Source organism: Plecotus auritus (assembly GCF_963455305.1).
Source record: "Plecotus auritus genome assembly, chromosome: 4".
Taxonomy (NCBI): Eukaryota; Metazoa; Chordata; class Mammalia; order Chiroptera; family Vespertilionidae; genus Plecotus; species Plecotus auritus.
In genome coordinates, this window is record NC_137775.1 from 181,769,005 (window position 1) to 181,783,793 (window position 14,789).

Genomic DNA, 14,789 nt, shown 5'->3' on the forward strand with positions numbered 1-14,789 from the left:
TGAAAAGGAAATTTCATTATTTTTAATGATAAGTGTCAGGTGGGAGAAATGGGTAAACTGCTTTTTGTTTTTACTTAAAATACATTGAATAAAAAAAACCCCATAAATATACTCCTCTCTTCATAATGAAAATGAAAATTTATAAATCACCCAGAAGATATGATCAATGTAAATAAGCTGGTAATTTAGACACTTTTATTTTTTAGCTTATATTGTCAATCGAATGCCTTTATCACACGAATCAGGTAATTGCTAAATCTCCACCTTAATTTCTTCAGATTAGACACAGTGTAAATCATTGATCCAAGCTACAAGGTAATTTTCTTATAAAATTTAAAAATAGCTTTTAATAAACCAATTAAAGAAGCCTTTGTGTGTGTGTTAAACATATGTAAAATACTGCCTGGTGTTTTGCTAGAATCACTCTCAAATTGCTCTCAAAGCTTCAGACTCCAGAACCTTCTCACTGAACCCGTGGCATCCACTTTGGGCCTTGCAGTATGGGTGGGAGTTTGAAGATAGGGGGGGCGGTGGAAGCATTCCAGTAGAATGTACGGATGGGAAAATGTGAAACATATTTTAGAAATTATGGGTCCAGTTTGAGTTGTGGAAGAGGAAGTAAGTGGTGAGAGCTGAGGTTGAAAAGTTAGATTTGAGTCAGGTGGTGACAGTTCTCGATCGCTATTCGGAATTGGTATAGGACTCAGAAAGTAGTGGGAGAGAAATTATTAGGCATGTGCATCCAGCCTTGCTCAGCTCTCTCACTCCATAATGTGATTCTGAGCCAAGGAAAGAATTACCTCTGATATCCAACCTTGATCTGTTCCTTAAGCTGGTTAAAAGTGAGACCAACAAGTTGTATGTGTATTTGGAGAAACTAGAAGCCTGAATCTTTGAGGTCAAGGACCTTGTTCTATTTATTTTGATATGCTTAGCACCACCCTTAAAGTTGGCATGTGATTATACTTCTTACTAACTGTTCATTCTGGTATTTATCTTCTCAATCATTATGTAGAAAACAATAAAGGTAGGACCAAATCCCATATATTGGCTTATTTTTCTTAATTGTATTTTTAAATTACAAAAAGACACTGAACAGGTATAACCAAACACAGTGTGTTGTATTGGACCTTGGCTTGAAAAAAAAAAAAAGGTACAAAAGGTATTTCTGGGGTATTTGGAGAAATTTGAATATGGCCTAGATAGATGAGGATATTATGAAATTATTACTCATTCTTTTGGTGCCTATAACTAACTTTCAAATGTTCAGCAACATGTACAGACATAAAGCAAACATATCAAAACATTACTAATTTTTGAATCTGGGTGGATGGTATGTAAGTATTCATTTTACTATTCTTTTACTTTCCTAAATGTTTGAAATTGTTCATAGTAAAACGTTGGGAAAGCTTTTAATTTGAAAAATATACGCCATCAGTCAGTGTTCTTAGTTTCTAATAAACCAACTCAGGCTAATTTAGGAAAGAAAGTCTTTATTAAAGAGATGGTGGGTAGTGCACAGACTCTTTGGGAAGGCTTGAAAATCATACTGTCCTACAGGTCTTGTGAAGAGCTCCTGGCCTGGCCCCTAGTGATGTCACAGCTAGTTCAGCTAACCCCACCTGGGTGCTGCAATTTCTGACATGTCTTCCTCTGGAGTCGGGCTATAGCTGCCAGCAAGCTGCTGCCTCTCCTTGGCCAGATTGGATTCTGTAAGCCCCTGACTCATGTAGCCCATGCCCTGACCACATGGGACTATGGGAAAGCACGTAGCTTGCACTTCAGTTTCTAGAGTGGAATGCTTGGCCTGCTTCATAAGGTGAGGAATTATCCAGAAATAGCCAAAGTGGTTCAGATGTGTTGGCCAAGAACAATAACAAAATTCAACTGCTTCTCCAACGGAAATAGATGTCTATATTATTAAAGGTAAAAGTTATACTTCCCCGAGGAAGTCACAGTTCGACATGCAGGCATTGGGTGTGTGTATGTATGTATCGAAAGTATTGATAACATACATAGATTCTTTACATAAACAATAATAATGGTAGTAGCTAATGTGTACAGAACAATCTCTGTGTACCAGATACCATTTTAACATGTTTATATGAATTAAGTAAGGTAATGCTCACAATAACCCTATAAGATAGATACAAACATTACTATTTTCGTTTTCCTATGAGGAAACTGAAGTTCCAAAGGTTAAGTAAATATTTAAACTATGCAAGTTTTCAGAGCTAGTAAGTGGTGCAGCCAGGATTATGCATCCAAATAGAGACTGTGCTCTTTAATTACAGCCTCTCTGATACTTATTGTTCTATTGTTTTGTGTATTCACATATCAGTATATATGAGTATATTTGTCTACTTCATTCTTTTAACAGCTGCATAATTTGGGCATATAAAAATTCATGTAACCTATTTAAAAATATTTTCTAGATTCAAAACAGTATTTCAATAAATATCCTCTTAGATATTATCTTTATGCATACGTTTATTTCCAAAAATCCTAGAAGTGCAATTGTTGGGTCAAATTGTACAAGAATCTTAAGTTTTATAGATATTGCCAAATTGTCCCCTAAAATATTGTGTACCAGTTTACATCCCATCTCTCTAACAGAGTTGAGTATCTCTTTCTCTACATTTGTGACAATTTAATGGTGAAAAATATTTAATTGTGACTTTAATTTCCCTGGTTATTAGCTCAGCATCTTCTCATGTGCTCATTGGTCATTTATATTTTTCCTTCTATAAATTGCCTATTTATATCTTTTAACCTGTTTTCTCCATTAGCTAGTCTTTTTCTTGATGTGAAGGTGAAAGTCCTTTGTCTGACATATATGTTACCAATGGTTGAACTTTATCTGAACTGAGAACTAAGGAACTTAAAAAGCAATGGGAGTGTTGTTTGAGTACACGGGCGCTTCTCTGACTAAAAGAAACCAACCTGGGATGAAAGTTGAACAAGGCTTACTAGTATAGTCTGATTAACAGTATTGTGCTAATATCAAGTTCCTTGCTTAGACATTGTACTATAGTTAAACTAAATATTAACATGGGGAAACTGAGTGTAGTAGTTTCTTAGTGTTTCTGTAACAAATCACCACATTTTTCCCTTTGCCCCTGGCTTCTCTTTAAGCCATTTTCTCTGTGGCCTAAATCCTCTCCCCATTTTGAGGCTTGAGATGTTGGAAACAAATGTCAGAAAGATTTTCCATCTATATCTCTAACCCCAAGTCAACAAACCTACAGGTTTGATAAGGGACTAGGGTTGGGAAAGTGGCAAGCTATAGAAGGAGGAAAAATAGGTTACTATCTCAAATATATTATCTTGTCATATAGATGCGTCTTTGCAGAAGTTGGGAGGGGAAGAAGAAGAACAGGTTGATGGAAGAGGATATGGAGTAAAAGAGGGTTCACTTGGAGTGACAGCAGTTGTGAGTTTAAAAGCACAAGGAGGGGCCCTTACCTGAAGAGCTCTGCCTCATGGATGCATGAAATCCTGCCCTGCCAGGGCCATTGCCTCGTGCTCACAAGTCTTACTTTGAGATTCTCATACTTGCATTAAGTCCCTCATAGAACAGAGATTAATACTGAGAATGAGTTTCTTTGTTTTTCCTAGATAAGACTGCTTGGTACCTGAGGGGTAGGAGTGGTTGAGCTTGGGAAAGGGTATCTGAAAGAGTGGGGAAAGTGTAGAAAAGAAAGAATTCCAGGAAGAGAATTTTGTCTACTCTTAGCTTCTTAGAACTTGCTATATCATACTAACCAATCTCAAAGTCAAGTTTCATAGTTAACTAGTAAAATGTATTAAAAGTCACTTTCTAAACATGCTCAACAAAAGTACTTAGTAATAATTTCATTTTTTCTTTTGTTCTCATGGCGGGATCTAGTCTCTTCGTGGAATAAAGGAATGTCTTTCATTGAGGAAATCCAATGTTAAATGGCAATAAATCATTGTTTATTGAATTCTAAAATCTAAACTATATATTACAGAAGAAATTCTAGCCCCTATGCATCATAATTAACATCAAATAGCAGTACAAAATTGCAGTACAACAAAGAGTTACAGACAATTACCATAGCTGGTCAGAACTAAATTAACTCATTTGAGCAATCACTTTAGGAGAAGAAGAAAAAATAATAATCAAGCCAGGTTCTACCTGTGAAGCTAAAGGAAGGGGTATAGTTTATGCATTAGTCTGGGTTCAATCAGTAGAGAGAAACTGCACAGTGATTTGAACAGGGGATGTTTAATATAAAAAAGTTACTAACTATAATGGGGATTGGAGTAACTAGGCTTATAAGGAGTAAAGGGAACTCTAAAGACTATAAGAATAGTAGATATAAGGAGCAGACACTACCCCAATGGCTGAGAAACATACCCAAGCAAGAGCACCTCTAGGGCTAAGACCCAGACTTTAGAGAGAGCATGGCTATGGGTCAATGAATGAAAAAGGCCCATGAGAGTCTCACAGACAAGTCCCTGTGTTGCTGAGATGGTGAAACGTACTGGAAATCCACCCTCTAGAACTTTCTTTCAGAAATCTGGCAGGTAAGGTTCTGGAAAAGTTTGTTCATGGAGGAGGGTCTTACTGCAGGCATTCCACCACAAAACTGCCCAGAGGGTAAAGTTGTTGGGTGCTGGATGTTGCCAGCTACCATGCATGGCAGGAGCTGGACACCGGGAACGCTGAGTGGGCAGTGGCAGCTGGACACTCAAGTCATATGCAGAAGTGGGTTGAGTGGGTACATAGGAATCAGGAAGCAGAATCCTTTCTTCTTGCAGTGTCTCTCCAGCACTTTCTACTGACAAAGCTCAAATCATCCCAGCTGGCAAAGGAAATATATTTTAAGGACCTAGATGCATTTTCACAGAACAGGTAAAAAGGGTGAAGACAAAAGGCAGTAACAGCTGGAAGGAAATACAGATCAAGGGAATTTTTAAATTAAGTAAAGAATCTTGAACAGCCCTAACCGGTTTGACTCAGTGGATAGAGCGTCAGCTTGTAGACTCAAGGGTCCCAGGATCGATTCTGGTCAAGGGCATGTACCTTGGTTGCAGGCACATCCCCAGTAGGGGGTGTGCAGGAGGCAGCTGATTGATGTTTCTCTCTCATCGATGTTTCTAACTCTCTATCCCTCTCCCTTCCTCTCTGTACAAAATCAATAGAATATATTTAAAAAAAAAAAGAATCTTGAAAAATGTTGAAAAGAAAATGGGAAAAACCCAGTGGAGATGAAGGGCTTAAATATATGATGATATAGGATTCCCGAGAAAGTGGGAGGGGAGGGGATCTGTGGGAATAAAACCACATTTCAGCCTAAAACTTTGATTCCACCTTTGTTAAATTAAAACTTCTAATATTTCCTTGAAATAACTTTTATTAATTAAAAAAACCCACATTAGTATGCAAGTGACTCAAAAAATAAAGGTATGTGATGAGAAACAGAGGAAAGAAAGAACCTTGTTGACATTAAATACCTAAAGAATTCAAAGTACTGTGTTGGCTATTACTCTTCTCAGTAAGATAAGGAAGAGAAGTTAGAGAATATTTACATTCCAGTGACCTCTCAGTTGCACAAGGAACAAAGAACACTCTTAGGAGCCAGGTGGGGCAAAGGTCTTACTAAAGTATAAACCTCTGCAGGCTCCGTTTCTTTTTGTTGTTGTTGTTAATCCTCACCTGAGGATATTTTTCCTTTGATTCTTAGGGACAGTGGAAGAGAGAGGGAAAGAGAGAGAGAAACATTGATGTGAAAGAAACACATCGATTGATTGCCTCTTGCATGAGCCCTGACCAAGGCCGGGGCTGGGGAGGAGCCTGCAATCAAGGTATGTGCCCTTGACTGGAATCAAACCCGGGACACTTTGGTCCACAGGCCAACACTCTATCCACTGAGCCAAACCAGCTAGGGCTCAGTTTCTTTCTTTTTAAATATGTTTTTATAGATTTCAGAGAGGAAGGAAGAGGAGAGAGAGAGAGAGAGAGAGAGAGAGAGAGAGAGAGGAAAAAAAAAAAAGAGAGAGAGAGAGAGAAACATCAATGATGAGGGAGAATCACCGATCAGCTGCCTCCTGCACGTCCCTACTGGGGATTGAGCCCAGGACCCCTCAGCCCACAGGCTGACATTCCATCCACTGAGCCAAACTAGCCAGGGCTCGGTTTCTTAATATCATAAGTTATATAGTTTCTTTCTTTGATAGTGCAAGAAACTTCCCAAGACACTCAATCTTAACATCAAAGTTTTTGCATAGTATTCCCAGACATCACCTTTAGTGACAGAGCATATGGTGACCACAGAGTCTGTAACATGGTTGTTATAAGATTGCACTTTATTTGTAAGATAAAAAAATCAAGGGAATTTAGGGTATTGGAAATAATATTAATGAAATGATAGTCCATGGACTCTGAGTTGGATAAGGATGGAAGTATTAAAAGAAACCTTAATGGACTAGAGACCCTGATGAGTTTGAAAAATAGAGTGGCCATATTTGTTTTGTTTTTTCTTTTTTTTATAATTCTTTATTGTTGAAAGTATTACATATGTCCTCTTTTCCCCCCCATTAACCTCCTCCAGCAAGTGGGCATATTTGAATAAGCAAGTTAGAAAAATAGAATGTTTTTGTCAAAGAGCAGGTTGCTTGATTTTGAAGGTGAAACAGTTTCAGGTGACGAAAAGGTCTAAGGTATGGAAATAGGTATCTGGAGTGTGGAGTGGATTCAATTATTGGAGATGAGGGATTCAAAAATTGAAAAGGCCAGGATGTTGGCCTTTTTAATTTTAATTTCATCCAAGTAGACACTGATGGGCTGAAATGAAGAGGAAGGCTGGGCAGTAGGTGACAGTCTTCAATGAATGAGGAAGGGGGACTTGGAGATCAGATGACAGCAACAGGGAGGGAAGAGCAGGTAATAACTGATTGGCATGCACCTCGAAGGAATAGTTTTTTTTTTTTTTTAAATATATTTTATTGATATTTTACAGAGAGGAAGGGAGAGGGATAGAGAGCCAGAAACATCAATGAGAGAGAAACATCGATCAGCTGCCTCCTGCACACCCCCCACTGGGGATGTGCCCGCAACCAAGGTACATGCCCTTGACCGGAATCGAACCCGGGACCCTTCAGTCCGCAGGCCGACGCTCTATCCACTGAGCCAAACCGGTTTCGGCTCGAAGGAATAGTTTTTTACAAACATCTGGGAGCGTAATGGCAAGGAAACAGTAGGAAGCAAGGAGTACATTAAGCCGTCTTCTAACATATGGTAAGAGAAAACAACCCTACTTAAGAGTATTTTGAATACTCTTATGTATCCAAAACCGATCATTATTCAAATCTTATATTTTAAAAAAAAACCTCTTTTTTTAAATCAAAGGTTTACAGATGTACTATTTTGAAAAGAAAGAATCATTTCTAGCAAAGGGAACCTTTCATACAAACTCTAAGGAAAACTACTGTTCCAAACAATGAAAATGGCTTATTTTGCCTGCTTTGAAACCTATAATATTTCTATGCCATGCCTATTTGAACTTATTTTTTTTTTAAATTTTCAACCCCCTTGTACCACCTAGTTAATTGTTCCATTTGTGCCCTTTCAATTATTCTTTTTACATAAGTTCTTTCTTTACATTTTCCAATACTGGTAATCTTTCAAAGCTTAGACTTTTTTTTTAAGATATATTTTATTGATTTTTTACAGAGAGGAAGGGAGAGGGATAGAGAGTTAGAAACATCGATGAGAGAGAAACATCAATCAGCCGCCTCCTGCACACCCTTTACTGGGGATGTGCCCGCAACCAAGGTACATGCCCTTAACCGGAATCGAACCTGGGACCCTTGAGTCCACAGGCCGATGCTCTATCCACTGAGCCAAACCGGTTTCGGCAAAGCTTAGACTTCTTTAACAAAGTCTTGCTAATTCCAATCTTCAGTATTCTGTATCAATCCTTTTTTACTTCTCAGAGTCCATTTCCTACAAACTTCCTTTACTAAACCATCTTGTAATATCTTCACTAGAGTGAAAGCAGCTTCAAGGGAAAATCCATGGTTTATTCTTTGTTTTCTCTGGAGCACCCAGCATACCTCAGAGCACACAGTACGTAACCGGAAAGCCTTTATCAAGAAGCAGCATGACATGGTGGAAAATGCATAAGCGTTGGGCATCATCCATTAGTTGGGTTCAAGTTTGGTTTACCTTTTTTTTTTTTTGATCTTAGCGTTAAACAGAAAAGCCACAGGCCCAAAATGGCGTCACTTGTGCTAAAAGCCCACGATAGATTTAAACCTGGATTTAAACACCTAACCTAACTGTAGTTTCAGAGTCTTCCAGAAGTGTAATTTAAACTCATCAGTCTGAAATTTCCTGATCCACACTGATGAGGAAATCTGTCTGATAAGACAACCCTGCCTTGTACTAAGGGAAGACGTCCTTGCCTGAAATAACCCACTCTAACTTCGTAGTCCTATCATTTTCTGCCTATAAAAACTTCCCATTCTACTTGCTAGATGAGATGCTGCTCGATTTATGAATTGCTTAATAAAACCAATTAGCCCTAACCGGTTTGGCTCAGTGGATAGAGCATCAGCCTGGGGATTCAAGGGTCCCAGGTTTGATTCCGGTCAAGGGCATGTACCTTGGTTGCGGGCACATCCCCAGTAGGGGGTGTGCAGGAGGCAGCTGGTTGATGTTTCTCTCTCATTGATGTTTCTAACTCTCTCTCCCTCACTCCCTCTCCCTTCCTCTCTGTAAGAAAATCAATAAAATATATTTTTAAAAAACCAATTAGATCTCTAAATTTACTTGGTTTGATTTTGTTTTTTAACAATGACCAAGTTATTTAATTTTTTGAGCTCACATTCCCCTGAAAAAATGGAAATAATACCTTACAGGGTGGCTGTGAGGAGGGGAGACAACCTACGTATCTAGCAGGGTCGGAAAGCACTGTGTACTCCACAGATGGGAGTTACCTTTTGTTAACAATCCTGTCCCTACCTGACTCCTTTGCCCAAGTTCTTACAACCTGACTTGAAATCTTCTACCTCTTCATGAAAACTCTAACAGTCTGCACTTATTTCCCTCAAGAAAAGTATACTGCTCACACAAGCCTAGTTCGCGTTTTCCCATCCCTGAATACCTTATTTATACTTTCTTATTTTTTATCTTATTTTATACTATATTTTATAGTTCAGTTACCTATATTTTCCTTTATTTTCTCACCTTTGCCATCGTAAGTTCTAATAGAGAAACGATGTCTTTTAGATATTTTTCCAATCAAAATACAGGGTAAGTGGTATGTGTTAGGTTAGGCCAACTGCCTAGAAACTACTTGGAATTGTCATTGTTCCAGAAATATCATGGGATACTGAGGGATTTACTTTGCAGTAATTCTTTGACCAGATCTATGATCTCTTATTCACTATTTTGAAATCCAAAACGCTTGATCAAATGTGTGTGTTTTTTTTTAACATTTGGTGGCAAAACCTCTCCTGACCCAAACTCATTTGTCAATAAAACATGACCTGAAACCGTGGTCAAGTGGCAAAACCTGAAATAGACTGTGTGCTGCCTCAGACCTTGTGGGAGGTTGTATAACGTAAAGTATACTTTTCTAAGGTCTGAAAAATTCAGACTCCTGAAATCCATTTGGTTCAAAGGTTTCATATAAAGGATTATGGATCCATATGTCTTATAGCCATTGTATACATTGCTATACATATAATAGGCTAATTTTTAAAAATTCAATTAAATACTGAAACGGTATATATTTATCTTGCTGGAAAAATCATTGTCTAAAAATTCAAGGCATTATTATTAATAGGACTAATAGGACTAAAGCAAGTTAAAGTTCCAAAATGAATATCTTCATGGGAGAGAATAAGGTCAAGAAATTATTAAAATTAAATAAATAATTACCTGCATAAGATGTTTTCCAATTGTAACTTTTATTAAGCATATTGTTTTTATGATTTCATTCAGTGAAAATTGGTGGTAATTAGAAAATACAGAGTGACATCTCTGAGAAATTGCGCTTATAAAGTTTACTGCTATATTTACATTTAAGGGACAGATATTTCTACTACCAGAAGGTACCAGTAGCACCAGTGATTATTGATATTATCATACTGTTTTCTTCCTCTGTAAAATAAGGAGGTTGGGGCTAAATAACCTATTAAAGTTCTTCTGAAATTCTGTGAAAAAGTAGAATATACAGATAAGATCAAGTTCAAAGATTTCAATTAACAGGAAACAAATTAGTCATCAAATATTGAGAACCTGTTATTATTGGAAGTATTGTAAATTTAATTATGTGAAGTGAAGATGACAGTGTATGAAAGAGGATTTTGTAGTTCTGTACTTAGGAAGTGCTACAATGTTTAATGTGATCTAATTTATTATCCTTTCATCCCTGATGATATTGCAAAATTTAAAAAATATATATTTTATTGATTTTTTACAGAGAGGAAGGGAGAGGGATAGAGAGTTAGAAACGGCGATAAGAGAGAAACATCGATCAGCTGCCTCCTGCACACCCCTCACTGAGGATGTGCCCACAACCAATTTAATTTTTCTGAGCCCACATTCCCCTGAAAAAATGAAAATAATACCTTACAGGGTGGCAGTGAGGAGGGGAGACAACCTACGTATCTAGCAGGTTCGGAAAGCACTGTGTACTCCACAGATGGGAATTACCTTTTGTTAACAATCCTGTCCCTACCTGACTCCTTTGCCCAAATCAAGTAGGAGTCAGGAACAGGTAGGAGTCAGGTAGGAGTCAAGGAACATGCCCTTGACTGGAATCGAACCTGGGACCCTTCAGTCCGCAGGCTGACACTCTATCCACTAAGCCAAACCAGCCAAAGCTGATATTGCAAATTTTATCAGAGTTTGATGGCAACCCAGGAATATGGTGACTAGAACAGAACACTTGCTTCCGTGGAATTAGGATTCAGAGTCAATGCTGTGGATGATAAAAGGGCCACATGCTAACCCAGTGGTTGGAAAACTGCGGCTCACGAGCCACCTGCGGCTCGCGAGCCGCGGTTTGCCGCCCTGTTGACTAATGAGTTTGCCGACCACTGTGCTCACCTGACAAGGGAAGGCCTGCATGGCAGTCTTACAAACGCAAAGACCTAAAGTAACCACAAAGAATGGTCGGAAATTAAACTTTAACTAAAAGCAGTTATGGTGGATAGTCATGTCCTAGGCCGGTATCTTCCCTGACAAAGGTCAATCTTTACCTTAACTGAGCCTATTGTCTTCTTGCATCTCCTTGAAATGCCTGGGTAACTTGTAACTTCCCTTTTTCTGGACCCCCCCCCCCCCCACCAGGGCACAACCAAATGCCCTGGGTGCCAGGACAGATATCACAAATCCCTTCATTGTTATTGTTATCATATTAATTGTTAACTGTTAATTATCCTATACCCACCTAAGTAAAAGAAGTATGTGTCTATCATTTTATTTTATCAGAGGTTTCCTCGCTTTGCTTTCTCCTGCCTCCCTAATCTATCAGCAATGGATTTCATGTAACCCACCTGCATCTCCTCCTTTGATTGTAATGTATAAAACAAGGTGAAAAACTGCCATTCTCCGGAGCATTATCCAAATCCATGGAGATTCAGCTTTCCGGTAATTGTCGACAGTCTGGCTCAAATAAACTCACAAAAATTCTTTTTATGTTTGAATGTTTTTTACCTTAATAATGCCTACTATAGGGAGGTAAGACCCTATATAATAGAAGGCTAACATGCAAATAGACCAAACGGCAGAACGACCTGCATTTCTGAGTTACCTGCTTTTACTATGTGTTATTTTGTGTGTGTGACTTTTGTCCTGTATTCTCTGTTCAATTATCTATATATATAAAGGCCTAAGCGACAGTTACAACCAGTGGACTGAACAACCCGTTGACCGGTGGCTATGACGCTCACTGAACCCCAGGGGGCAGATGCTCAATGCAGGAGCTGCCCCCTGGTGGTCAGTGAGCCAGAAGCCAGGCTCATGGCTGGTGAGCACAGCAGCGGTGGCGGGAGCCTCTCCCGCCTCCGTGGCAGCACTAAGGATGTCTTTGGGGAGCAGGCCTAAGCCATCAGTTGGACATTCCCCGAAGGCTCCTGGACTGCGAGAGGGCGCAGGCTGGGCTGAGGAACCCTTCCCCCTGCCCTCCCCCCCCATGTACAAATTTTGTGCACTGGGCCGCTAGTATAATAGTCAAGTGATTTTATAAGTTATTAGAGGCCTAGTGCACGAATTCATGCACAGGTGGGGCCCCTTGGCCTGGCTGGCGATTGGGGTTGATTGGGGCCGGCCAACCAGGGGGAGAGATCACGGGAGGTTGGCTGGCCGTAGGAGGATGGTTGCGGGAGTGCACTGACCACCAGGGGGCAGCTCCTGCATTGAGCTTCTTCCCCCTGGTGGTCAGTGCATCGTCAGAGCCACCGGTCAATGGGTTGTTCAGTCAACAGGTTGTAATGGTTGCTTAGGCTTTTATATATATAGACTAGAGGCCCGATGCATGAAGATTCATGCAAGAATGGGCCTTCCTTCCCCTGGCTGCTGGCACTGCTTTTGCTCTGGCCGGAGCTGCCTTTCCACTTCCCATGCTGCCCAGAGGCCCGGAGTGGCTGGGGCAGTGTGGAACGCCTACGTCCTGCCCTTGGCTGCTATGAAAATTAACCTTCCATATTTGTTGGGTTAATTTGCATACTCACTCCTGATTGGCTGGTGGGCGTCACAAAGGTACAGTCAATTTGCATCTTTCTCTTTTATTAGTGTAGATAATTGAACAGAGAATACAGGACAAAGGTCACACATACACAATAACACATAGAAAAAGCAGATAATTCAGAAATGCAGGTAAGAAAGAGGCCGCTGCTGGGGCAAGAGGAAATAGGATCATAGAGCATTAGAGTTGAAACCTAGGAGACACCGAGGTTTTTTACAGAGAACAAAACCTCTCAAATAAGAACAGGACAGTGTCAACAACAAAAAAATAGAGTTAAAAATTAATTTAAAGACCACGACTGGACCAGGGGTTGGGAAAGAGCCTTGGGGTGAGGGGTTGCAGCCCTAGCCCTGGGGTCGCTCCTTCACTTCTATGGCTCGCTACCTTCTGATTTATAAAGTGAAAGGATTCGCTTCCACACATTTTTTAAGAGCCTCGCAATGACCTGGTGATTGTCCATATACCTCTGGCCTATCCTTTCCACTTTACCGGAAATTTACTTAATTTTCTGGTAAATTAAGGAGTCATAAATGCAAATCCAAACGGACCCTCTTTGGTTGCAACTAGGTTTCAGAGCAAAAACGACAGGCCGAAGGAGGAGGAGGAGGATCCGGGCAGAGGGCGAAGGCAGGCTCGGACCTATTAGAGTAAGTGGAGTGACCCGCCGGACCGGTGGGGGAATGCCAGTGGGGGAATCCTCCCCTCTACCAACCCGAGGCGGCGGAGGAGGCGGACCCATGGGCGGAAGTGACGTACCGCTTTGGGCTCTGAGGGGAGGCGTAGCCGGTCGCTGGAGGTGGCATTGGTGGCGGAAGAGGTTCGGCGGTTGATGGCGGCTCCGGCTCGGGATCCTCTGTAAGACTCTCCGTTTGTCCGGGAGCCCCTCCCTGGGTAAGCGCTTTGCCCGGCCCGGCGCCCTGTGCGGGGGACCCCAGCGGAGCCCTTTGGGGGCTCGGGAGACGCCCCTCTAGGGCCTGGCGGGGCTCGGGAATGGTCTCCGTGGTGACGACGCACAAAATGACGACGCTGTCCCGGTCGAGGACAGCCTTTTCTCCCGGGCCGCGATTGTGACAGGGAATGGGCGAATTTGGTTGGCAGTGGATTTGGAAAAAGGCCACGGGTGGTTGCCCCACGCCGCGGGGAGGCCGGGATAGGCCTTAGCGAGTTGGGGGAAGCGTGTGGGACGTGGGAGCGATGGCGGGGGCAAGTGGCGCGGGGGACCCCCAAAGCAGAAAAGGGCCTGCCCGAGGCTCAGCTCTCGGGTGAGTGGTGTGAGGGTGCTGCCGGCCTAGGTAAGTTTGGGCAAACATCTAGGTCGTGTCCGGGAAGGACGCTGGGTGTGCTCGTGCGGACCAAACCCAAGTGTTTTGGTTTGAGTCGCGGGTGGAGGAGGCGGAGACTCCCTGCACCGCCCAAGGTCGAGGCGGGCGGAGTTAGGCCGGTCTCCTGCCGCACCTGGGGTGCGGAGTTAGATAACGCTTTTCTCCGTCTGTTTATAAGTGGCTCTTACGCACAGTGTTCCCGGGGAACTTAACAGATCTCCTGGGAGAGAGTCACATCTTTCTTTGCTTAGGCAACTTTTGTTGATTTCACAACTTTCCTTCCGGTCCACCCGACACTCCGCTGGGCCGCAGTGTGTTGACACGTCGGGCGTGTGCGCTCCTCGCTTGGGAAAACCGGTGTGTGCGGGGCGGGGAGGGCGGAGAAGTGTGTGTGTGCGTGTTTGTTGATAAACATGTATTACCCTATTCGTAATAGCTTTGTTTGAAAACACGGTGGCATTTGACCTTCCACATATATTAGGTTTTAGGTTTCAAAAGTAGTTATGGATTACTATTAAGTCCGGGATTTAGATAGAAAAATCTTAATTTTCCAACTCTCTGCTTTCTGCTAATTGCAAGGTTTTTACAAACCGCGCACGGACAATTACTAATTATAGTTTTGGGGCTCAATTCCAAAAGCATTTAAAGAGATTACTTGATTAACCAGTTAATCTAAACAGGGTTAGTTGCCTTCAGGTGCCATTCGGGTGTAGAGAAAGCCTTCGTTTTGTTCTTAGCAAGG

The 14,789-nt window shown here is 41.4% G+C and overlaps 1 protein-coding gene across 8 annotated transcripts in view; it reads left to right on the forward strand.

Moving 5' to 3' along the window:
* The first annotated feature begins 13,480 nt into the window (after positions 1-13,480).
* The window catches only part of TAX1BP1 (Tax1 binding protein 1), a 60,063-nt gene continuing 58,754 nt past the window's right edge, over positions 13,481-14,789 (forward strand). For 4 of the 8 annotated variants that reach the window (XR_013960504.1, XM_080666504.1, XM_080666507.1 and 1 more), the window contains exon 1: positions 13,483-13,616. Coding sequence is in view for 3 of the 8 variants with exons in the window: in XM_080666501.1 (XP_080522627.1) it covers positions 13,555-13,580 (26 nt within the window). In the remaining 5 variants the exon portion in view is untranslated. Of the gene's footprint in view, positions 13,617-14,130; positions 14,405-14,789 lie in introns of those variants that run through there. The other 4 variants (XM_080666501.1, XM_080666503.1, XM_080666502.1 and 1 more) reach the window with 2 other exon arrangements.